Below are 21,627 nucleotides of genomic sequence, written 5' to 3'. Positions count from 1 at the left end.
AGTAGTCTCTCTCAGTCCATTTTGCTAGAAGAATAAAGGAAGGTCAAAATCTTGGGCTGGACAGGGAGAAAGCAGAAGCAAAGACAGTGTCACCTGAACAGACCCAGTGGGTTAAATATTAATATGTTTATATTAAAAGTACAGAATTTAAGAAATTTCTTCTGTTACCTTGGTTCTAGGTCAAAAGCTTAAGGACAATCTAAAATAAGCCATTGATTCATACTCTAACTTTATATTTATATATTAAAATCCAAACAGCACACACACACACCCCATGTAAAACATTGCTTTAAGTTTTAATGTTTATTTCCCCAAGACAGCCTAGCCTGCATTCTACTTGGATAAATTTTACAAGCTAGTTTTCTGCTGCTTCTAGTTTTAACTTTAACCATGTTTCTGATGACAAGGAATGCTGCAAAAATACTCTAGTTCAACAAAGAGTTATGATCACAAAATAATTTTTATCCATTCTACAGTGTTTCAGAATTACCAGTTGATTTTAAACACAAAGTAGATATAGATGCTAATGGTGGCTAATCTGGTATGTTTCTTATAGCAAACTGTTGTTCATGCAACACTTGTGCTCAAAGGGGAAGGCACAGGATTTCCTACAATGAGCCACCTTATAAAGAGTTCTTTTTGTACAAATTAATTTATGTCACATTTAATTTAGTGTGCATAACCTCAAAACTGAGGTATTATTCCAATTTATAAAAACCACTTGCATAACTTTTATGCAAGTTTTAAAAATACAAAGTTTTCTCCCTAAAGTGGCTCAAAATAGATTGTTCATGGCTGCCTACATCTAAGATAAAAAGATTCTAAAACAATTGAACAGATTAGGCATATTATTAAAGGTGTTCAAACCATTACTTGATTTGTACATCTACTCAAACCTCTTCATCGGTCTTTATTCAGCAGTACATATGCACCAAATTCCATTTTAGAAGTTTCCATATCATTTTCATAGAAAACAAAGTTTGAAAACAAGTAACATTTAAACACAGCACGGTATTCTACCACAACTGAAACTTTTTTCTTCTTCTTCTTTACAGGACTCAACAAAATCTAAAAATGAACTATGCTGTAGATTTACCTCATGCAAAGATCTTTATGTTATCTCTGAAAATGAAAAGGATGGCTTTTTAAAGCACATTTTACTGTTTTATACTATTATGGCAACTTGTGTACTGCAACACAGTCTATTTTGAGGGAAATTTATGATTTTTTTCATGCAAAAATCTACACAAATTAGTTCTGATGATATGGAAAGCTTTTCATAGCATCAAACATTCATCTGGTGCAAATGCACAGGGAAACCTTCCTGAAAAGTTTTCTGACTTGAGAAGCAACTAAAAAGCCATACTAGGTAAAGTAAATAAAAACTAAAAAGAAAAAAAAAGGAGGTGGGGTGGGTAAAGGGAAGACGGGGAGTAGAAAACACAGGCTGCAGAGTAAACCAATGTCTGCTGCTAAACCGGTCTTTGTTTTCATGTCCAGTGTACATTAACACTTATGATCTCACTTTGATGATTTACTAGGTTTGTTATCAGCCCCCTGAAGGCGAATCAAGCTTGCATGCGTTCACATACAGCACCACAACCATACTCTCGTACACAGTCACTCCAGGACTAGGAGTCTGCTTCATGAGTGAAGAGCCCTAGATTTGAAAGATGAACCTGACTCCCTATCACTGAGCCAGACATTCATTCATCATTGTCCACTCACACATTGCTTCATAGCAAGGCCTGGGCTCGTTTTCCTTTGACTTATATGGGCATCGTATCCTCTTTTATGCTTACAAGGCTTGAAGATGACAGTACTGCACTTTCCCCTCAATTGATACAGAGTAAGTCAATGTTCCTTCTCAGGCACTGAAGATCTGTGACCTGTAGCCCTTTTTACTTTGAACAACCTAAATAAGCATTCATGTAAAGTTTTCGTTACATTTTGCCACTCATTCTCACTCGCACCCACTCGCCATCTTGACCTCATTTGGGCATTTTCTGTGATTCCAAATGAAATCTTCACATTTTCTTTCCCGATTTAATGCAGCAGCAGATCCCATGAGCCAAGCTTGATGGATCAAACCTTTTTATATATATGTATATATATATATATATCTCAGTGCTGCATTGTACCTAACTTCCACAACATCTTTCTAAAACTGGAACCCTTCTGTTGGTACGTTGGCAGATGAATTGAAACCAAATGTTCCACCTTGTATTGCCTCTGGAACAAGGCTAGGATCTTCATCAATCTAAAGGAAAAAAGAAAAAGTAAGTGATAATTAGTTTTAAAGGTTACATAAATAACATTATAGAAATATTCTCATTTCCATAAAAAAAGTACAAGAGAGATGACGAAAGCCAACATTGTCCTACCATCTCTTTAGAAAGCTGAAACATTTCGTAAAGGCTTTTTCTTTTTTTTTTTTAAGATTTTATTTATTTGACAGAGAGAGACACAGCGAGAGAGGGAACACAAGCAGAGGGAGTGGGAGAAGCAGGCTTCCCGCAGAGCAGGGAGCCCGATGCGGGGCTCGATCCCAGGACTCTGGAATCATGACCTGAGCCGAAGGCAGACGCTCAACGGCTGAGCCACCCAGGCGCCCCAAGGCTTTTTCTTAAAGGCACCAAAATGAGAGGAAACTTAAGAGAATATGCAAGATAGGTATCTTCCAAGAGTGACATAAGTAATAAAGTGGAGATTGTCCTACATCTCAAACTGAGAGGATACTCACTATAATATCCCTTTTACTTGGGCAAATAGATAAAAGTTGATGACATTAAAAAACTTAATGCTGTCACTTTTGGAGAGTAAATGTAATCTTTAATTTTTTTACTAGCAACTGGACATAAATGACATTTGGGCTTAAAATGGTAAAATAATAGCTGTGATATAATGAATAAATAATGTTCTTTATACTTTATATCTAGGGGTTCTTTTTTGAAATACCATATATCGTACAGTTCCCCCTATAAATACGCATATCATCTGAATTATTCTTTTCACAATGTAAGAGATTAACAGAGAACTTCATGTTAAGGTATTAGAAATCATAAGGTCTTGTGTATATCTATAGTTGCAAATTAGGACTTCCAAAAATCCAACTTTAGAACATGTGATAAAAGCTACCCTTAAGAGAGGATGTCTTGGGCGCCTGGGTGGCTCAGATGGTTAAGCGTCTGCCTTCGGCTCAGGTCATGATCTCAGGGTCTTGGGATCGAGTCCCGCATCGGGCTCCCTGCTCCTTGGGAGCCTGCTTCTCCCTCTGCCTCTCTCTCTCTCTCTCATGAATAAATAAATAAAAAAAATCTTTAAAAAAAAAAAAAAAAGAGGATGTCTTTCTGGATTTTATTTCTGATTGATTTAACTAGCATTATATTCTAAATAGGACTTAGCTTGATCATCTGTAAGTAAATAGTCCACAAATTTTCTTTTCCAGTATTGTCCTTCCCAGGTTAATGTTCAAATCATATACACTTAAGAAAATATTTAATAACATTCCATTCTTTTTTGATAATGTGGAAAAGTTTGGGGTATATGAATTATTTTTTGAAAAGTTGAGAATTATCAAAAAATCCACTGGTGGCTGTATCTAATCATAATTTTCTAAGGAATAACTGCTTTTAGATTTACTTTTCCAAAGAAGCAACATTAAAAATAAGTTAATACTTTAATTTCAACTACCATATACTATGAAGATACTTTTGTATACTACACCTTACATTATATGATAACTTATCTTTCTTGATGATTTACTGTTTCCATTTTATGTATCTTCAAATTTATTTTTGGTCACCTACTAAAAGTAACAGTGACAATATCTTCAAATATGGATGAACTATTGTCATAAAGGATTATCACTGTTTTGTTTATAAATATGCTATTAACAATATATAATTTGAGAACTATAAAGACATCAAGTGAAAATAAACCCTGACTTGCCCAGTGTCAAAAAAATTCTTATCATACTCAAAAGCAAAAAAACAACCCAATTAAAAAATGGGCAGGGGCACCTGGGTGGCTCAACCATTAAGCGTCTACCTCCGGCTCAGGTCATGATCCCAGGGTCCTGGGATTGAGCCCTACATCAGGCCCTGCTCAGCGGGAAGCCTGCTTCTCCCTCTCCCACTCCCATTGCTTGTGTTCCCTTTCTTGCTGTCTCGTTCTCTGTCAAATAAATAAATAAAATCTTAAAAAAAAAAAATGGGCAAAAGACCTGAACAGACATTTCTCCAAAAGATATACAAAGGTGAATAGGTACATGAAAAGATACTCAATATCACTAGGAATTAGGGCAATGCAAATTAAAACCACAATGAGGTATTACCTCACACCTGTTAAAATGGCCATCATTAAAAAGACAAGAGTTAACAAATGCTGGTGTGGATATGGAGAAAGGGGAAATCTTGTGCATCGTTAGTGGGACTTTAAATTAGTATATCCACTATGGAAAACAGTATGGAGGATCCTCAAAAAAATTAAAAATATAACTATCATATGATTATTTAACAATTCCACTTCTAGGAATACATTCAAAGGAAATGAAAACACTAACTCGAAAAGACATCTCCACCCCTATGTTCACAGCAGCATTATTTACAATAGCCAAGGCATGGAAATAACCTAAATGTCCACCAACAGATGAATGGATAAAGAAAATGTGGTATATATACACAGTAGAATATTATAAAGACTAAAAGGAAATCCTGCCATTTGCAACAACATGTATAAACACTGAGGGCATTTAATGCTAAGTTAAATAAGTCAGACAGAGAAAGACAAATACTGTATGATCTAACTTATATGTGGAATCTTAAAAAAGACCAAAAAAACTCACAGGAAAGATCAAACTTGTGGTTACCATGGGTAGAGGGTGGGGGAAGAGAAAAGTGGAGGAAGCTGGTCAAAAAGTACAAACTTCCAGTTACAAGATTAAAAAAAAAAGCTATTTTACGAGTAAACCTTTCAGCATTCCTGTGAAATAAAAAGTCCTCATTCTATTTTTAACTATTAATGGCAATAAATCTGTAAAAAAGAAAAAAAAAATCCTTGTCTTTTTTTGCCTTTAGAAACAGTAACTACTTTTTAAAATGCCCTGACAGACTTTAAAATATTAAAATATTTGTTTCTGAAAGTGACATTATTTTAATTCCATTCCAAAAAATGTACGTCCTAGCTTATATTATTTCTAGACTTATGTTTATACATAAAACTAAGAAAACTATAAAATTATTAAATACATCATCTGAAGAGAAGAACTGATCAATGATCTCATAGGCCAATTTGTAGATGTCTTCATTTTCGTGATTTTGAAGTTGTTCAATTTTCTCCAGGCCTGCAAGAAATTTTATGAAGTGAAACAATGGTAATATTTAAAATGTAAGAACAAAAAATTTACAATAATCTTGGGACCACATAATCCCAATTTTTGGACTGCAAATCTATGATTTTTGGGACTCTACTCTAAAGGTGAATCTTAAAAATAAAAAGGTTTTATGCACAAATACAGCATATTTATCTTAAAAAGTTAACAACCTGAGTGTTTAAATGCATATAAATGTTTTAAGCAAGCGACAGACCCCTCTCTATTCAGCAGAGCACTATATAACCAATGTTTATAAGGAGTAACAACATGGATTACTTTTGTTTGTTACAAGTTAAAAGCAGATTCTTTCTACTTTCTAGCCTCTGCCAAGTTTTTCTAATAAGCATGTATAAAAACAATGAAAATACTGGTGATTAATAAATATGAATGTTAAGACATATGTTAAGTATTATGGAAAATGATCAAGCTCAATCACAGTGTTTCAGGAGAAAGGGGAATTTTCCCTATAAACATTGAGCTTATTAAATCATAGGCAGAAACATTAAAAAGAATATATAAACTTAACTGATATGCAAACTGCATCTTGTTTTGCTTTATAGGAGTAATAATTTTAAGGCTTCTGAAGTAAAGTGAAATTGCCCTTTCATGAGTGTTCTTCTTTATCTCTATTCCTTACATGGGAGAAGTTGTTTTGGGCTCATTTTTCACTCTACACACTCTACTTAGTGGGCCTGCCTTAAGTAAAAAAGAATTTAGCTAGGTACGCCTGGCTAGCTTGGTCAGTGGAGTACGCAATTCTTGATCTCGGGGTTGTTTGAGCCCCACGTTGGGTGTGGGGATTGCTTAAAAAGAAAATCTTAAAAGAAAAAAGAATTTAGCCACTATGATAGGGTGAGGACTTGTTCTTTTCTGGGCTTCAGAAACATAAAATTAAAATGCCTGTGTGATCATTTCACCAGATGTTTCATGGGTACTTAAAACTCAAAATGTCCAAACACAATTTGTTACTTGCCTTTCCTCAATTAAACTATTCGTTCCAATGTATTCTTACTTTGTGATAATAAACAACTTGAAATTGGAGAGGAAGCCTAGTAAGTTCCCCTTTCCCTCAATACTCTATCATCAAATCTCAAAAACCTCATAGTCTATCTACTTCTTGAATCCTGTCATCATTTATTGTGGCCCAACCGCTATATACTGTCCTAACTGGTTTCCTGCCTCTTGTCTCCAACGGTCCCATTTCCCTGATATCCACGCTCCATTTAAACATACCAATCCCTTAGGTAAAATCTTTCAATGGCTTTGTAACACCCTGGGGCAGAATTCATTGGGGAAGCTTGTAAGATACAGATTCCTAGCCTTACCTCCAGTGATGAGGGCAAGGCTCAGATATGGATTTTAATATATAAAAATAAAATTTTTAATAATTAAAATGTTTATGTGGGGAAAAAAGTAGTAAAAATTTTAAACTATACTTGTTTTTAATTTTTCTGGTACTCAACTTCCCAATTAGGTTCCCTATTCTCTATCTCCTGTTCCTAACTTGATAGCTTTGCGTTTTCTGTTGCTCTGTCACTTTAGTAACTTTAAAAATACTTCTTTCAAGCCTCCGAACTCTTCGCTAAGCAAATTGAGAATATGGTTCTCTCACTCTTATAGTTACTTCTCTTTTCATTTACTTCTCCACATCTGTCAGAAATACCCTTCCTTTTGTGCTTATCTGGGTTGGTAACATTTACATTTTGTTCCACGGCTACAACGGAGTCTTCCATGTTCTATCTACATGGTAATTCTAAGAGCTGAAAGCGAAGCCATGCTGTTTATACTCTGTGTGACTCTGGCACAGAATCAGATTTGGAAAGTGTGTGACAGAATAAAGAATCTGCTATGCTATCAAGCTTCTAAGACCGCAGGGGCCTGGTTGGTGGCGCTATCTCCAGCCTCATGTTTAGGCAGTTTCTCCCCCATACTTTGTGATTCAGCAACACTGAACTACTTATAATTTGCTGAATGCTAGGTCTCACCTCAGACTTTGCTCATGGTGTTCTCTCTGCCTGGAACACCTCTCATCCCTTTTTACTTTATTAATCCTTATTCATCTCTCAAAATCCAGCTCAGGTGTCACTTCCTGCTTCTTCCAGGTATTTCATTTTGTTGTACATTTCTATTAGGGTAATTAGCACATTAAATCAGTTCATATTTATCTCCATGACTAAACTGACATGCCTTGAGGGCAAGGACTGTGTCTTGTTTACCACTGTTTTCCCAGTACCTTAGCACAGTGCCTGTTCAATACATGGCAGCAATTCAGTTACCTAAGCATATGCAAGAAGCTGAGCAGGACTGTACATATAGAATATAGTATTTACTTTATTCTGTTACTTGATAATCTATGACAGAAAAATACAGAAGTGCTACATTAGTCAGAAAATAAAGGCAGTTATAAAAAGAACATTAAAATGTGAAATAATAGCTTATAATAAACTTACCTCCACATTCTTCTATAAGATTGGCTATGGTTTCTGCCTCATCTTCAGCCATTTTTAATATATTACTTAGTCCATCAAGTACTACTTGCACAACTTGTGCATCTTTTACAGTCAGCAAGTTGCAAAAAGGCGGAATAACATTTTGTTGGATTAGATAGGCCACCTGAAGAAGAAAAACACCATGACAAAATAAACATAAGAGAATTTTGTTTGTGTACCATATGATTTCACTGAAATAATTTTGACTTCAAAAGTTTGAGTATGGAAACATGACCTCATCTTTCACGTTATGTTAGACCACATTAGATTATTTTATTATTTTATTGTTAAGATTATTTTACTATGAGATTCCTTCCCCTTTTAATGTAGTGTTTACTTTTCTTTAACTTAGGAAAAAACAAGTGAAAATGAAGGAATCACTCAACTTCATATGAAACGTTTGCTGTAAGGAGTACTTTCTTCAAAGGCCCCTTCCTCCCCTTTAAGATTAAAAAATTATGAAATCTGTAAAGAGGATGGATGATTTTTTTTAAAGCTACCAACTGTTCAATGTTATAGTATTCAATGTGAGAGTGCTATAACATTTAGAATCCTCAAATACCTGGCCATCTTCAATTCACTGTTCAATTGGTTATATAGTATTTTCGTAATATTTTTCTATCATTTTTATATTTTGTTATATTGTCATTTCCATGTACTTACTATGTGTATATTCTGCTCTGTATTCATATGTAAGTGGATTCATTGCTCACCACCAGTCTATAGCTTATCTGTGACAATGCCTCTTTAAACTTTACACCCTAGGCTCCTTACATCCCTTTCCCTAATTCCTAGACCCAGTCTTTTGGTTTACGTTAGTTCCTTGCTTTGCTGCTGGTAAATTTTGTTGCTGTTTGTGTTCTTTTTGTTGTTGGTGTTCATTTGTTACGAGAATCTGTGACGTTTCATTCTGCCCTATTATGCTAAAAAGTCCTGTTTTTTCTTAATACTGTTAAAAAAATAAATAAATAAACCCCTGACTACGTATGTTTTGATCTTACCATGGATTAGAAAATTTTTGTAGGCCAATAACACTTCTCATCTATGAAATATAACTAAAGGAAGTCAAGGTGACACTTTTATATGGGGGGGAAAGAAAAAAATCACAGAATGCCTGTTATCTTGCTATTATTTTAAGTTATGATTTAACTGAAATCTAAATCTTAGAATTATCTGTACTATTATTTTACCAGGTTTGAGAAATAAATAAGAGCTGAACTTACTTGATCTTTCCTCCCACTAATTGTTAAGTTACTTATGGCCCAAGCAGCTTCTTTCTGAGTGCCAAAATCCCCCTGTAAAAGCAAAGGATACAAATTGCAACATAGTTTAAATTGGGGAAAAGTGTTATCTGAAATGATTTTCAACTGCTTATTTCCCCAGGTTTTTTCTAGCCTTTCTATGTGCATACATAATTTTTACTTAAGAAAATATTTTGAATTCAATTTACCCTAAACAAAATAACAATTTACCCTAAACAAATGTAGACTCCCTTTTGCAAACTCTCCTGGAAACAAACTGACTTGGTATTACTGTTCAATGAAATCAGATTAAATGAAGTCAGTGATAAAATAAAAGCAGTCAAAAAAAAAAAAAAAAAGGAAAACGTACATTTCACTTTAATCAAAGAAATGTCCAGTATCCTTTTAAACACAAAACAAGGTTTTAAAAATGATAATGTCCACCACTAATGAGACTATGATATAAAAATAGCACCCTCCTACATTACCTTTCAAATATAAATTGAAAAAAATATACTTAAAAATCATTTAAAAAGTCATATATATGACTTAGTAACATACTTAGTAATACATTTAATAATTATATGAAGTTCTCAAAGGTGAGAATCTCTGAGAACTTACCAAGAAAATAATTTAAAACAAATATTATGTATCTTTCTAGATATCATCTTAGTAGCACATACTAGTCAAAAAGTAAAAGCAACCAGAATTCTCAACAACAGTGGAATAAATGACTAATTACAATAAATCTGCTGAATGGAGTAATAACCTGCTGTTAAATATAAAGAAGACTAGCAACCTGGGAAAGTGCTTACAATTAAGGAAAAAACCTATATAAATATGAGGAATAAAAATTAATATTGTAGTGGGATATCTTTTTATATACCAGACTGATAAAATGTAAATATCAGTGAGGCTGGTAGGATTGTAAAATGGTACAATGCTTACAGAGCAGGGATGACATTATACAGCAAAATTTACACATATGCCAAAAAACCCTAAACAGGGGCGCCTGGGTGGCTTAGTCGTTAAGTGTCTGCCTTCGGCTCGGGTCATGATCCCGGGGTCCTGAGATCAAGCCCCGCACTGGGCTCCCTGCTCAGTGGGAAGCCTGCTTCTCCCTCTCCCACTTCCCCTGCTTGTGTTCCCTCTCTCGCTGTGTCTCTCTCTGGCAAATAAATAAAAATCTTAAAAAAAAACACAAAACCAAAAACCTAAACAAACAAAAATACTAATTTCCCCAAATAAAAAACAGAAATAAGTAACATAACTATATATATCAAGTTGGTGACCTAGTCACACATACAAAAATTATTTCAAGTGACAGATCATTTTTAAGTACATTGCTGATGGAATACATCCTAAAAACAATACCCCTCAAGGAAATCTTAAAAGTGGAGTAGTCAGGTTGTTAGTGGCAATATGATCTTGTTATTTTGATAAATTTTACATATCTCAATATATACTGTAATCTTTTTAGTTCTCATGTTCACAAAATTACTATATATTTTCTACTTTTTTTTTAAGTAGGCTCCATGCCCGAAGTGGGGCTTGAACTCATGATCCTGAGGATCAAGAGTCGCATGCCCTACTGACTGAGCCAGTCAGGCATCCCTATTTTCTATTTTCTAAAAACAAAACCAAACACATTATCACCCATTTTGTTCACTAGAAACAATGACAACCTTGTAGCAATTATCATCCTTAGGACCTGAACTATGATACTTATATACTATCTGCTACCTAAAAGGACACCCTGGAAAGTCTAGGTCAGAAAATACATAAAATAAGCTTGAGAACTGTGTCATATTCAAAAGGTAGGAAGCTCTCATCTCAAAAACTACTGGGGTGATGTAAAAAAGACACAGGTGCTAAATTTAAGAGATTCCCACTGGTTAGGGACAATCTGCTAGAAAAAATAACTACAATGGACTAAAACTTACAATATATATATAAAAATTCATAATTTCCTAATGACACTAAAAACTCCACCCTAGTATACTTTTGAGGTTGTTAGGGAACCATGTTATTCTAAAAACTAAGTGAATAATGGGATGCCTGGGTGGCTCAGTCAGTTAGGCATATGATTTTTCATCTCAGCTCCGGTCTTGATCTCAGGGTCATGAGTTCAAGCCCTGAACGGAGCCTACTTAAACACACACACACACACACCTCCCCCAAAACAACAAAACAAAAACTAAGTGATAATGAGAATTCATCTTGCCTTTCTTACATGAAACATATTTCAGAGTAAACCAATAGCTGATAAAGGAAAAAGGTTTTTTTCTTTTTTAAAGATTTTATTTATTTAGAGAGAGAGATAGTGGACAGAGATAGGGAGAGAGAGCATAAGCAGGGAGGAGAGGGAGAAGCAGGCTCCCGCCGAGCAGGATCCTGACATGGGGCTCGATTCCAGGACCCTGGGATCATGACCTGAGCCGAAGGCAGATGCTTAACCGACTGAGCCATCCAGGCGCCATGAAAAAAGCTTTTTATTGAAAAATCAAAGTTAATACATAAACAACGACAGAATTAGAAAGTCAGCATTTTGCAGTTCCTCGTAAAATAAGGGATCCACACAATGATCATTAATGACTACCTGAAAACCACTAGTGAAAGACTGATGGCTAGGTTTATAACAATCAATTGGAGTAGGCTCATCACACCTGAGCTCACTCATCAATCTGAAGAGGACAGATGTAGGACATCTGAAGATATGGGACAAACAGTATATGTCTTCTGATGCAAATCATTAGGAAATACAGAGTAGTGCATTAAGCCTTGCCTAAAAAACTGAACTGGCTCTACCAGTTTATAGGAAACTAAGCCTTTACTACCAGTTTGTAGAAAACATGGAGGGAAAGAAGATAGAGTTATCATCTAATTACAGATCAATGTTTAGAAAAAACCCATGCCGTGACTGTGACATTTTAAATTGTCGCTTTCCCAAACGTTAATGTAAGCATGAGTGATGATACAGCATACGATTAAATAGCACACTTACTTGCTGTTTGATTTTGGACAATTTATTTGTCTATACCATAGTTTCTTCATCTGTCAAAAGGGGATAATTCTTAAGCTCATGGAGTTGCAGAGTTATATGAAATAATACATGTGGAATGATGAGAACAATATATAAGCATTTATAATCAGCAGTAATAATTATGATTTTGAGTATTATCATCAGTAATGTTTTTTTTTAAAATAGTAATAATGCATTTTTAATAAATCCCAGGATAATGGTAATACTGGTAAAGGAATGATACAGAAGAAGGGTCAGAGGTTCTAAAAAGAAATGTGTTTTTTATATGTAAAAACTGCTAGGTTCGGGGCGCCTGGGTGGCTCAGTCGGTTAAGCGTCTGCCTTCGGCTCAGGTCATGATCCCAGGGTCCTGGGATCGAGCCCCGCGTCAGGCTCCCTGCTCGGCGGCAAGCCTGCTTCTCCCTCTCCCACTCCCCCTGCTTGTGTTCCCTCTCTAGCTGTCTCTCTCTCTGTCAAATAAATAAATAAAATCTTTAAACAAAACAAAACAAAACAAAACTGCTAGGTTCAAAGTTTTCACATTACTACTACTTTACTGTAGTCTTCGTGCCGCTGTATAGGTTCTAATTAAACAGAGGTATATAATCACATAATCTGTTAAATTTAAATCCTTTTCCTCTTACTCAGATTATATACAAGATGATTTTCTTACCTTATCCAAAAGGTGTATTATCATTGGTACAAGATTGGCATCAATTACTGCTTGAACCTGCTGCTGATTTCCTGCGGTGATGTTAGAGAGGAACCACACTGCTTCCTGCAGAACAAGACCCCTTCAATATTTCTCATTAAAAATTAAAATCTGCATCTGGACTAAATTCACTACATTTGTTACAATGTTCAAATGATTTTATTATGGAATGAGTTCCATAATAAAAATTTCAGGAATCTCAACTCCTCTATCCCCCCACATTCTGTATTTTCTTTGAACAAATTGTTAATGGCCCTAATCCAAGTCATGATGAACTAACCCTTCTGAAAAATTCTTGAAAGCAATGTTCCCAAACGTAAGATTCAAAAGAAGCTTGTCTGAACAAATACTAAGGAATCCATGAGCTGTAATATAGATACAAATCCCAAAACTACTGTAAATGAGATTCAGCATCCCCCTCACATAATGTGCTTTATTCTCTATTCTACTGTGATCAAGATGCTAGCCAGAGTCAGTAAATCTAAATAGTGGATTGTTTTAGTATACTTATTTGTAAGTCATTCACTGCATCATTTCTCTCAAGAGCTAAAGTGGAACCAAGATGTTTCATTGGTCTACCGTAAGGATCTTTTTATGCTACCCTTTACACTTTAGTGGTGCTTACTGCTTTTGCCAAGATGATGGTAGTCAAGTGTTTCACGAGTTTCATAGACAATAAATGCACACTGAGACCAGTTAGCATGAAATAAGACAAAATATCAACCTCATATCCTATGTAGTATATTACTGTCATTTACCAGACATAATAAACTTATTACATTAATCAATGTAAAGGGAAACATTCTCTATTTAAAAAAAAATTAGTAAACAAATTTTATTCCTGAAACTATTAGTATTAGCTAATGTCAAGTAGGCTCTTTGGATCAGATCACAGGACCATGTTTAATGAACCTGTTAGAGATTGTAGGGTGCTAGGCTACTTAGGTGAGCTGTTCTTGGGTTATAATCATCGGCAATGTTGTAATCAACAGCCCGTCTATTTCTACAACAGCCTCAGATGCACTCCAATATCAGCATCACCAATCAGTGCTCCCTTTCAATAGCCTCCATGAGCGAGGACACACACACACACACACACACACAAATTATCTATAAAGTTTACTTAACTCACACATTAAAATTTTCCAATCACACAACATTCAACACCCAATTATCTCTATTTCATCATTTCCAAGAGAGCCAAATTTGCATTGTTTACAACTGGTTTTATATACAGAAAATCACAGAAATCCATGTTATAAAGAATAAAATATTCTATCTTCTCTTGATGTCTAAATGACGGTTTATATTAATAATCATTATAGATACTTCTGAATCCCTAATTTTACAAATGAAAACTGCTGAATATTTTGTGTGTTACTTATTAAGTAGTATTTAAAAATACTTACTTTATTAATTTTCTCTTTGGGATGTGTCAGAAGTGCTGGGAAGTGTGAAAGAGCATCACAGTTCAAAACTACTTGTGTTTGCTCATCGGTTCCAGTAACAATGTTGCCCACAGCTCTAAGTGCTGCAGTCTGAAACAAAAGATTTAATAAGATGTTCTATTATGAAAGATACACTTTCATTCATGCCAACCTGTTTTTGAGCAAGTTGTGTCTGATACCAATTTAGGAATAGAGGAGTGAATAGGACAGGGTTATGGAGCTTACATTATTGTAGAAGACAGTCAAGAAACAAACAAGGATAATTTTTGATAGTAATTAGGGCCATAAAGACAGTAAGTACTTTAGATTTCTGATTCACTGTTTCAATAAATTACAAACAAAAACACAGTGCTCTTCTGAAGGAGAGCAAGAACTTGCTTAGTATGAGATTTCACTATCGTATGAATTTGAATTACCAATTATTTTATAGTTGTGTTAGGTCTTTTTCTGTCAAGTTAAAGCTTTTTGGGGGGCTAATTTTAACATTTACAAGACAAATGACTCAGTTTCCCCCCCTCAATTGAGATATAATTTATATAACAAAAAATTTACCCTTTCAAAGTGTAAAATTCAGTGGTTCTTATATATTCAAAACTGTGCAACCATAAAAGGTAATTCCAGAACATTTTTGTCACATCAAAAAGGGGTATCTGTAACCATTAGCAGTCACTCCCATTCCCCCCCACCCTGGGGAAGGGGGTTGACAGCTACTATGCCTGAGACGTCTCTGAATTTGCCTATTCCAGACATTTCATATAATTGGAATCAGACAGTAGGTGGCCTTTTTTGTCTAGCTTCCTTCACTTAACATAATGCTTTCAAGGTCCATTCATGTTGTAGCATGTATAGATACTTCATTCCTTTTCATGGCCAAATAATATTCCAGTTATATGTAAGTGGAATATATTTTTAACTATTCATTAGTGGATAAACATTTGGCTTTCACTGGCTATTATGAATAATAGTGCCATAAACATTTGTGTGCCAGTTTTTGGGTGAACATGTGCTTTCAGTTCTCTTGGGTTTATATATACCTGGGAGTAGAAAATGCTGGGTTATACAGTAACTCTGTATCTAACTTTTTGAGGTACCGTCACACTGTATTCCAAAGACGATGTACCATTTTACATTTCTATAGGTGTATAAGGATTCCACCCTCTCTTGTCAAAACTTGTTAATGTCTTTTTGATTATACCATCCCGGTGTGTATGAAACGGTATTTCATTGCAGCTTTGATCTGCATTTCCTTCATGACCAATAACGTTGAACATCTTCTCATGTGCTTACTGACGATTTGTATGTATAACTGTATTTAAATGTTCTGCCAATTTTTAATGCGATTTGTCTTTTTATTGTTGAGTTGTAAGAATTCTTTATGTATTTTGGATCCAAGTCCCCTTTCAGATACATGATTTGCAAATACTCCCTTCCATTCTGTGGGTTGTCTTTTCACTTCCTTGATGGTCTCCTGAGAAGCACAAATTTTTAATTTTGGTGAAGTCCAATTTATTTTTCTCCTTGGTTGCTTGTGCTTGTTGTATCTTATCTAAAAAATTGCTACCTAATCCAAGATCATGAAAATTTATGCTTATGTTTTCTTCTAAGAGATTTGCACTTTTAGCTCTTATATTTAGGTGTTTGATCTATTCTGAGCTAATTTTTATATATAGGGGTATAATTTCATTTGTTTACATGTAGATACTCAATAGTCTCAGATCCATTTGTTCAAAAGACTATTCTTTGCTAATTGAATTTTCTTGGCATCTTTGTTGAAAATCAATTGATCATAAATATATGGGTTTGTATCTGGAGTCTTTTTATTTTATTTTATTTACTTGAGAGAGAGAACGAGCAGGGAGAGGGGCAAAAGGAGAAGGAGAAGCAGACTCCCCGCTGAGCAGGGAGCCTGACACAGTACAGGGCTCCATCCCAGGACACTGGGATCATGACCTGAGCTGAAGGGAGATGCTTAACTGACTGAGCCACCCAGGTGCCCCAACAGGAATCGCATTTAACCTGTAGGTAAATGTGAGGAGCACTGCCAACCTAACAACACTCTCTTCTAATCTATGAACATCGATGTCTTTCCATTTATTTAGGTCTTCTTTAATTTTTTAAAAATGTTTTGTAGTGACCCAGCTTCTTTAACAAATAAATTTAAAAGGGGAAAGAAAAATAAAAGAAAATTGTACCTAAAGAAACAAAGACAAAGCTACCAAATGCAATGTGTCAACTGGAGACTGATTTGGTCAAACTGTGAAAAAATATGAAGCAATCAGTAAAATTTGGATACTGATTGGGTTTTAACATTAAAATTTAAAAAATACTCTAACAGTACTGTGATTATGTAAAAACACGTAACCTTATTATTTTATTTATTTATTTATTTGACACAGAGAGACACAGCGAGAGAGGGAACACAAGCAGGGGGAGTGGGAGAGGGAGAAGCAGGCTTCTCGCGGAGCAGGGAGCCCAATGCAGGGCTTGATCCCAGGACCCTGGGATCATGACCTGAGCCGAAGGCAGACGCTTAATGACTGAGCCACCCAGGTGCCCCCATAGCCTTATTTTTTAAGAGAAGCTGGATGAAATTATATACTATCTGGGATGTGTCAAAATAATTTGGGGGGGAGGGAGTGAGCAAGGTTATAGAGAAAATCTACGTGGAGGTTCATTACAATTATTCTCTTTTCCTAAATTATGGAGTTAAAGTTGAAAAAAATTTTAAAAACCTCTACTAGATATCATGTAAAGTACAGAACATTGACAGCTGCTAAAGAAAAATTCCAACCTTATTTCTGAATGAAATCCAATTTAAAACTAACGATGCATTCTGAAAAAAAAACAAAAACAAATACCCATACCAAGACATAAGTACCACGCTTAAGAAATGCAAATTTAATATCTAGTATGAGTATTTTATTAACTTTTTTCAAAGTTTACTTATTTATTTTTAAGTAATCGCTATACCTAACATGGGGCTTAAACTTACTACCCTGAGATCAAGAGTCGCATGCTCCTCTAAGCCAGTTAGGTGCCTCTATTAAAATATTTTATTTATTTATTTTTTTAAAAGATTTTATTTATTTGAGAGAGAGAGAGACAGTGAGAGAGGAAACACAAGCAGGGGGAGTGGGAGAGGGAGAAGCAGGCTCCCCATGGAGCAGGGAGCCCGATGTGGGGCTCGATCCCAGGACGCTGGGATCATGACCTGAGCCGAAGGCAGATGCTTAACGACTGAGCCACCCAGGCACCCCTCTATTAAAATATTTTAAATGAGCTACAAATACACCTAAATGGCAAACTATTTATTCCATTCCTGAATTCAGCTAAGTCTTCCCTCGTTCCTTAAACAGCTTTAAATTTTTAAGGTTTGTGTTCTCCATTCCAATCGTCCATGAGTATCATCTGAAGAGCTTTTTAAAGCCCAGGTCTCTAGGAAATATCCCAGATTTATTAAAACAGAATCTCTAGGGGTCAAGCAAGGGAAATAAAAATTTTTTTTTTCTTCAAGCTTCACAGTTGATTTTAATGTCCACCCAGGGTTGAGAAATAGTTAATTAGGTTAACGGTTTTCCTTATGCTATTGCTAACAGACTGTAAGTCATCATGATTAAAGCATACTATTTACTTCGGAAGGATAGGAAAGCTTGCTCTATCTCCCTTTACCACTGCAGTTTGACAGTTAACTACTTATAATATTTGTGTGAACTTCTCACCCTCTCTTTTTTGGCTCTTTCTAGATGCAGGTTTGGAATATTTATATGGAAGGATTTAAAAATAATAAAAGGATAAAACAAAGTTAAAAAGGATTTTATTTATTTATTTTGGGGGGAGGGTTAGAAGGAGCGGGAGAGGGACAAGCAGACTCCCCACTGAGCAAGGAACTGCCTGGCGGTTTGGTCCAGGACCCAGGACCCAGAGATCATGACCTGAGATGAAGTCAGATGCTTAACCAACTGAGCCACCTAGGTGCCCCGTTAAAAAAAGATTTTAAGTAACTAAAAGGAAACAATTTAGGAAGCCCCTAAGCAGCATATTTCAGTATAAAGCCTTTATCACAGTGCCAATGAAACTAGGCATTAACTAAGCTTGCCCAGTACAGTATGGAGAGTTAAAAAAAAGAGGGGAGAAAAGGAAAAGAGTAGGAAAAATGAAAAAAAATAAAAAATAGAAAAAAATAAAGTATCAGAACTTGTTTCAAATGCCACCCAAGTTAACATACGAATTTCCTAGGTCTATGTTAGAAATCAGTAATCTATAAAGGAGATGCCCTGGGGTGGGGTTTTTGGTGGGGTGTAGGGAAAGGGAAGGGGAGGGGGGAAGGTTCTTGTTAATCTTACCTCATTTTCTCCATCTTTAAAATGTGGATTTAATACCTCCCTCTTTTCAAAAATATGTTCTTATTTTATTTCAAAAAGATATATGCACCCCTATGTTTACTGTGGCATTACTTACAATAGCCAAGATATGAAAGCAACCCAGTGTCCATCGACAGATGAATGGATAAAAACGTGGTATGTGTGCGTGTGTGTGTGTGTGTGTGTATATACATACAAACCAATGGAATATTAACCATAAAGAGAATGAGACCTTACCATGTACAACCACATGGATGGACCTATAGAGTAATATGCTAAGTAAATCAGAGAAAGAAAAATACCGTATGATTTCACTTATATGTGGAATCTAAAAAACAAAATGAACAAACAAAAAGCAGAAACAGACCCATAAATACAGAGAACAAATTAATGTTTGACAGACAGGAGGGAGGTGGGGGGATGGGCAAAATGGGTGAAGGTGACTGGGAGATAGAGGCTTCCAGTAATTTGATGATTAAGTCAAGGGATCACAGTATAGCATAGGGAATACAGTCAGTGGTATTGTAATAGCATTATATTGTGACAGATGGTAGCTACACTTATGATGAGCACAGCATAACTTATAGAGAAGCTGGATCACTATGTTCTATACCTGAAACTAATGTAACATTGTGTGTCAACTATACTTCAATAAAGAAAAAAAGATTTAAAAAAAGATGTGTTATTAGGCTAGAAATATACTTTGAACTAATGAAATTGTCTATTTTTGAATGCCATGCTTAAAGCAAATTAGTGGTAAACAAAACACCTTATATTATTATCAACAACAAACTCACCTGAACTTTAACTTCCTGGTGGCTGAGCAGAGGAACCAAGTGAGGGACTATTCCAGAGTCTATTACCATCTGTATCTGTTCATTGCCAGCATCAGTAAGGTAAGAGAGGGCCCAGACTGTATCTACCAATATCTAATGGATAAAATGAAAATTCAAACAGCCTTTGAATATTTTGTCACTTTAATAATTCTTAACTACAGTTAACTTAGTTATAGTTAATCTATGATTGTTTCACGACCTTCTTTCTTCCTTTCTTGTCTCACTCACCTCAATTCACTGAAATCTTAATCTGCTCTATAATACTAAACATCATCATCTATCTCTGAATGTCTGTATCAAGTATGTGCATCTTTTAGCCATACTTAGGATGCTTCAGTTAATTATGATCCCAACCACAGATTAGTATCCAGTCTTTTTTTTTTTTAGTATCCAGTCTTAATTCACTAAGATACACACTACACCGTACATGAAATAGGAGAAAAAGACATTGCCTTTCTCAAATGCTCACACTGAGGCGTAACAGGTCCAAAGACATGTAGTAAGTACATATAGTTGTAAATACTGAATGTATTCAACATACACAGTGATTCAAAACATTGGGGCTAGATGTATACATTCAAGTTGTTTTCTAGTATCACTGGTATCATGTAGGTATGTCTAAAGCCAATATTTCAGTATTAGAAGTATAGTAGTTTCATCTTTTCCAACCAGTTTGCTTTGCCTTATAAAACTGGAGGCAACTTCTCATAGTGGAAGCATCCCACAGCTGCAGATCAAGACATTAAAAGCAACCACGGGTCAATCTGTATGATCCATAATAAAAAACGTTCTAGTAAAAAAAAGAAAATGCATAATTTACAGCATCTGCCAAAAAACTATTTATAAAAAAAACCCTCTGCAATTAAATTATATAAAAATTAAACTATCATTAAATGTTATAATTTTTATTAACATCAAATGAAATATTATAATTTTTAAAAAGATTTTATTTATTTATTTATTTGACAAGAGAGAGAGAGACAGTGAGAGATGGAACACAAGCAGGGGGAGTGGGAGAGGGAGAAGGTTTCCCGCCAAGCAGGGAGCCCAATGCGTGGCTCGATCCCAGGACCTTGGGATCGTGACCTGAGCCAAAGGCAGAGGCTTGACGACTGAGCCACCCAGGTGCCCCAAAATGTTGTAATTTTTAATGAACCTTATTGTGAAGTTCAGCAGGCCACTGTGTTTCATCTTTCTTTTGCATTATATCATAATTAGAAGTTATATCCAAGAGGAAGTATGACAACTGTTAAACTGTTGCATAAATAGCACAGGTAGTGACAAAGACACAGGAATAATAATTGTGCCTGGAAATTTACTTCTGGAGCCTTTCTGGAATATGAATTACGTATCAAAAGACAAGTCAGAAAGGTGTGAAACCTTTTAAATTCTAAACCAATGTTATGTTTAAAACATCTGAGAATCTCCTAGAAGGAGAAAACAACACTGTGCCATTTTTCCTTTCAAAAACTCAAGAAAGTTCTTCGGCTATTTTTAATCTAAAAAGAAGACACCAAATGAAAGAATTCACACACATAAAGTGGTATCAAAATATGTGAAAGAACTAAATTTCTATTTACAAATGTAAATCTTTTTTCCAGAGTCCCAACATATGCCAAAATTTGTTGATATAGGCAATATATTTCAAGATACTTCTCCATGACTGTACATAAAATCCAGATACAATTTTTTAAAGGCCTAATACTAAACATCATGAATATGCTCACATCAAAATCACAATTTAAATAGACTTGACCTCACATATACTTCTTGTATCAAAGTTAACATTCTATGGTAAATTTACTAATTATAACTACCACAGTGTAATTTCAGTGTTTCACTATGATTTGTGGAAGCAGTTTTATTTATTTTTTACTTCTTTTATGGTCTGGTTTAAGAATTTGTTGCTAAGCGTTTACCTAAGAAGACTATATTTTTAGTAAACATTATTATATAGTAAACTACTTAGTAAACGTGCTACTAAAAAACAATGAGACTGGCTTGAAAAATTCAAGATACATTAAAAGCAAGAAAACCGAGGTACAATCTCAACTGGATTGGGGTAAACAGGTGGAAAGAACACAATACAATCTCTGAATAAGGTCAACCAAGATGTCTGGTTTTTTGGTAGAGGTATAAAGTTT

At 35.1% G+C, this 21,627-nt stretch overlaps 1 protein-coding gene and 1 non-coding gene across 4 annotated transcripts in view; both read right to left on the bottom strand.

Annotated features, from left to right (window-relative positions):
- Nucleotides 1-277: 277 nt before the first annotated feature.
- Nucleotides 278-21,627, bottom strand: part of KPNA4 (karyopherin subunit alpha 4) — a 57,972-nt gene continuing 36,622 nt past the window's right edge. For all 3 annotated transcript variants that reach the window (XM_045903454.3, XM_054504340.2, XM_045903455.3), the window contains 7 exons: nucleotides 19,445-19,576; nucleotides 14,248-14,376; nucleotides 12,800-12,904; nucleotides 9,087-9,158; nucleotides 7,825-7,987; nucleotides 5,250-5,344; nucleotides 278-2,260 (listed from right to left, as the gene is read on the bottom strand). In XM_045903454.3, the coding sequence (XP_045759410.1) occupies nucleotides 2,162-2,260; nucleotides 5,250-5,344; nucleotides 7,825-7,987; nucleotides 9,087-9,158; nucleotides 12,800-12,904; nucleotides 14,248-14,376; nucleotides 19,445-19,576 (795 nt within the window). In that variant the 3' untranslated portion in view covers nucleotides 278-2,161. The remainder of the gene's footprint in view (nucleotides 2,261-5,249; nucleotides 5,345-7,824; nucleotides 7,988-9,086; nucleotides 9,159-12,799; nucleotides 12,905-14,247; nucleotides 14,377-19,444; nucleotides 19,577-21,627) is intronic.
- On the bottom strand, nucleotides 13,718-14,032 carry LOC123835083 (small Cajal body-specific RNA 7). Its single transcript, XR_006788639.2, has one exon. It is a non-coding gene; the product is annotated as a small Cajal body-specific RNA 7 (non-coding RNA).

This window comes from Mirounga angustirostris, unplaced genomic scaffold (assembly GCF_029215605.1).
Source record: "Mirounga angustirostris isolate CCGP_5_RB_7025 unplaced genomic scaffold, mMirAng1.0.hap1 SCAF_1, whole genome shotgun sequence".
Lineage (NCBI taxonomy): Eukaryota > Metazoa > Chordata > Mammalia > Carnivora > Phocidae > Mirounga > Mirounga angustirostris.
Note: the sequence above shows the minus strand (reverse complement) of the source record. Positions and strands in the feature narration are given on the sequence as shown.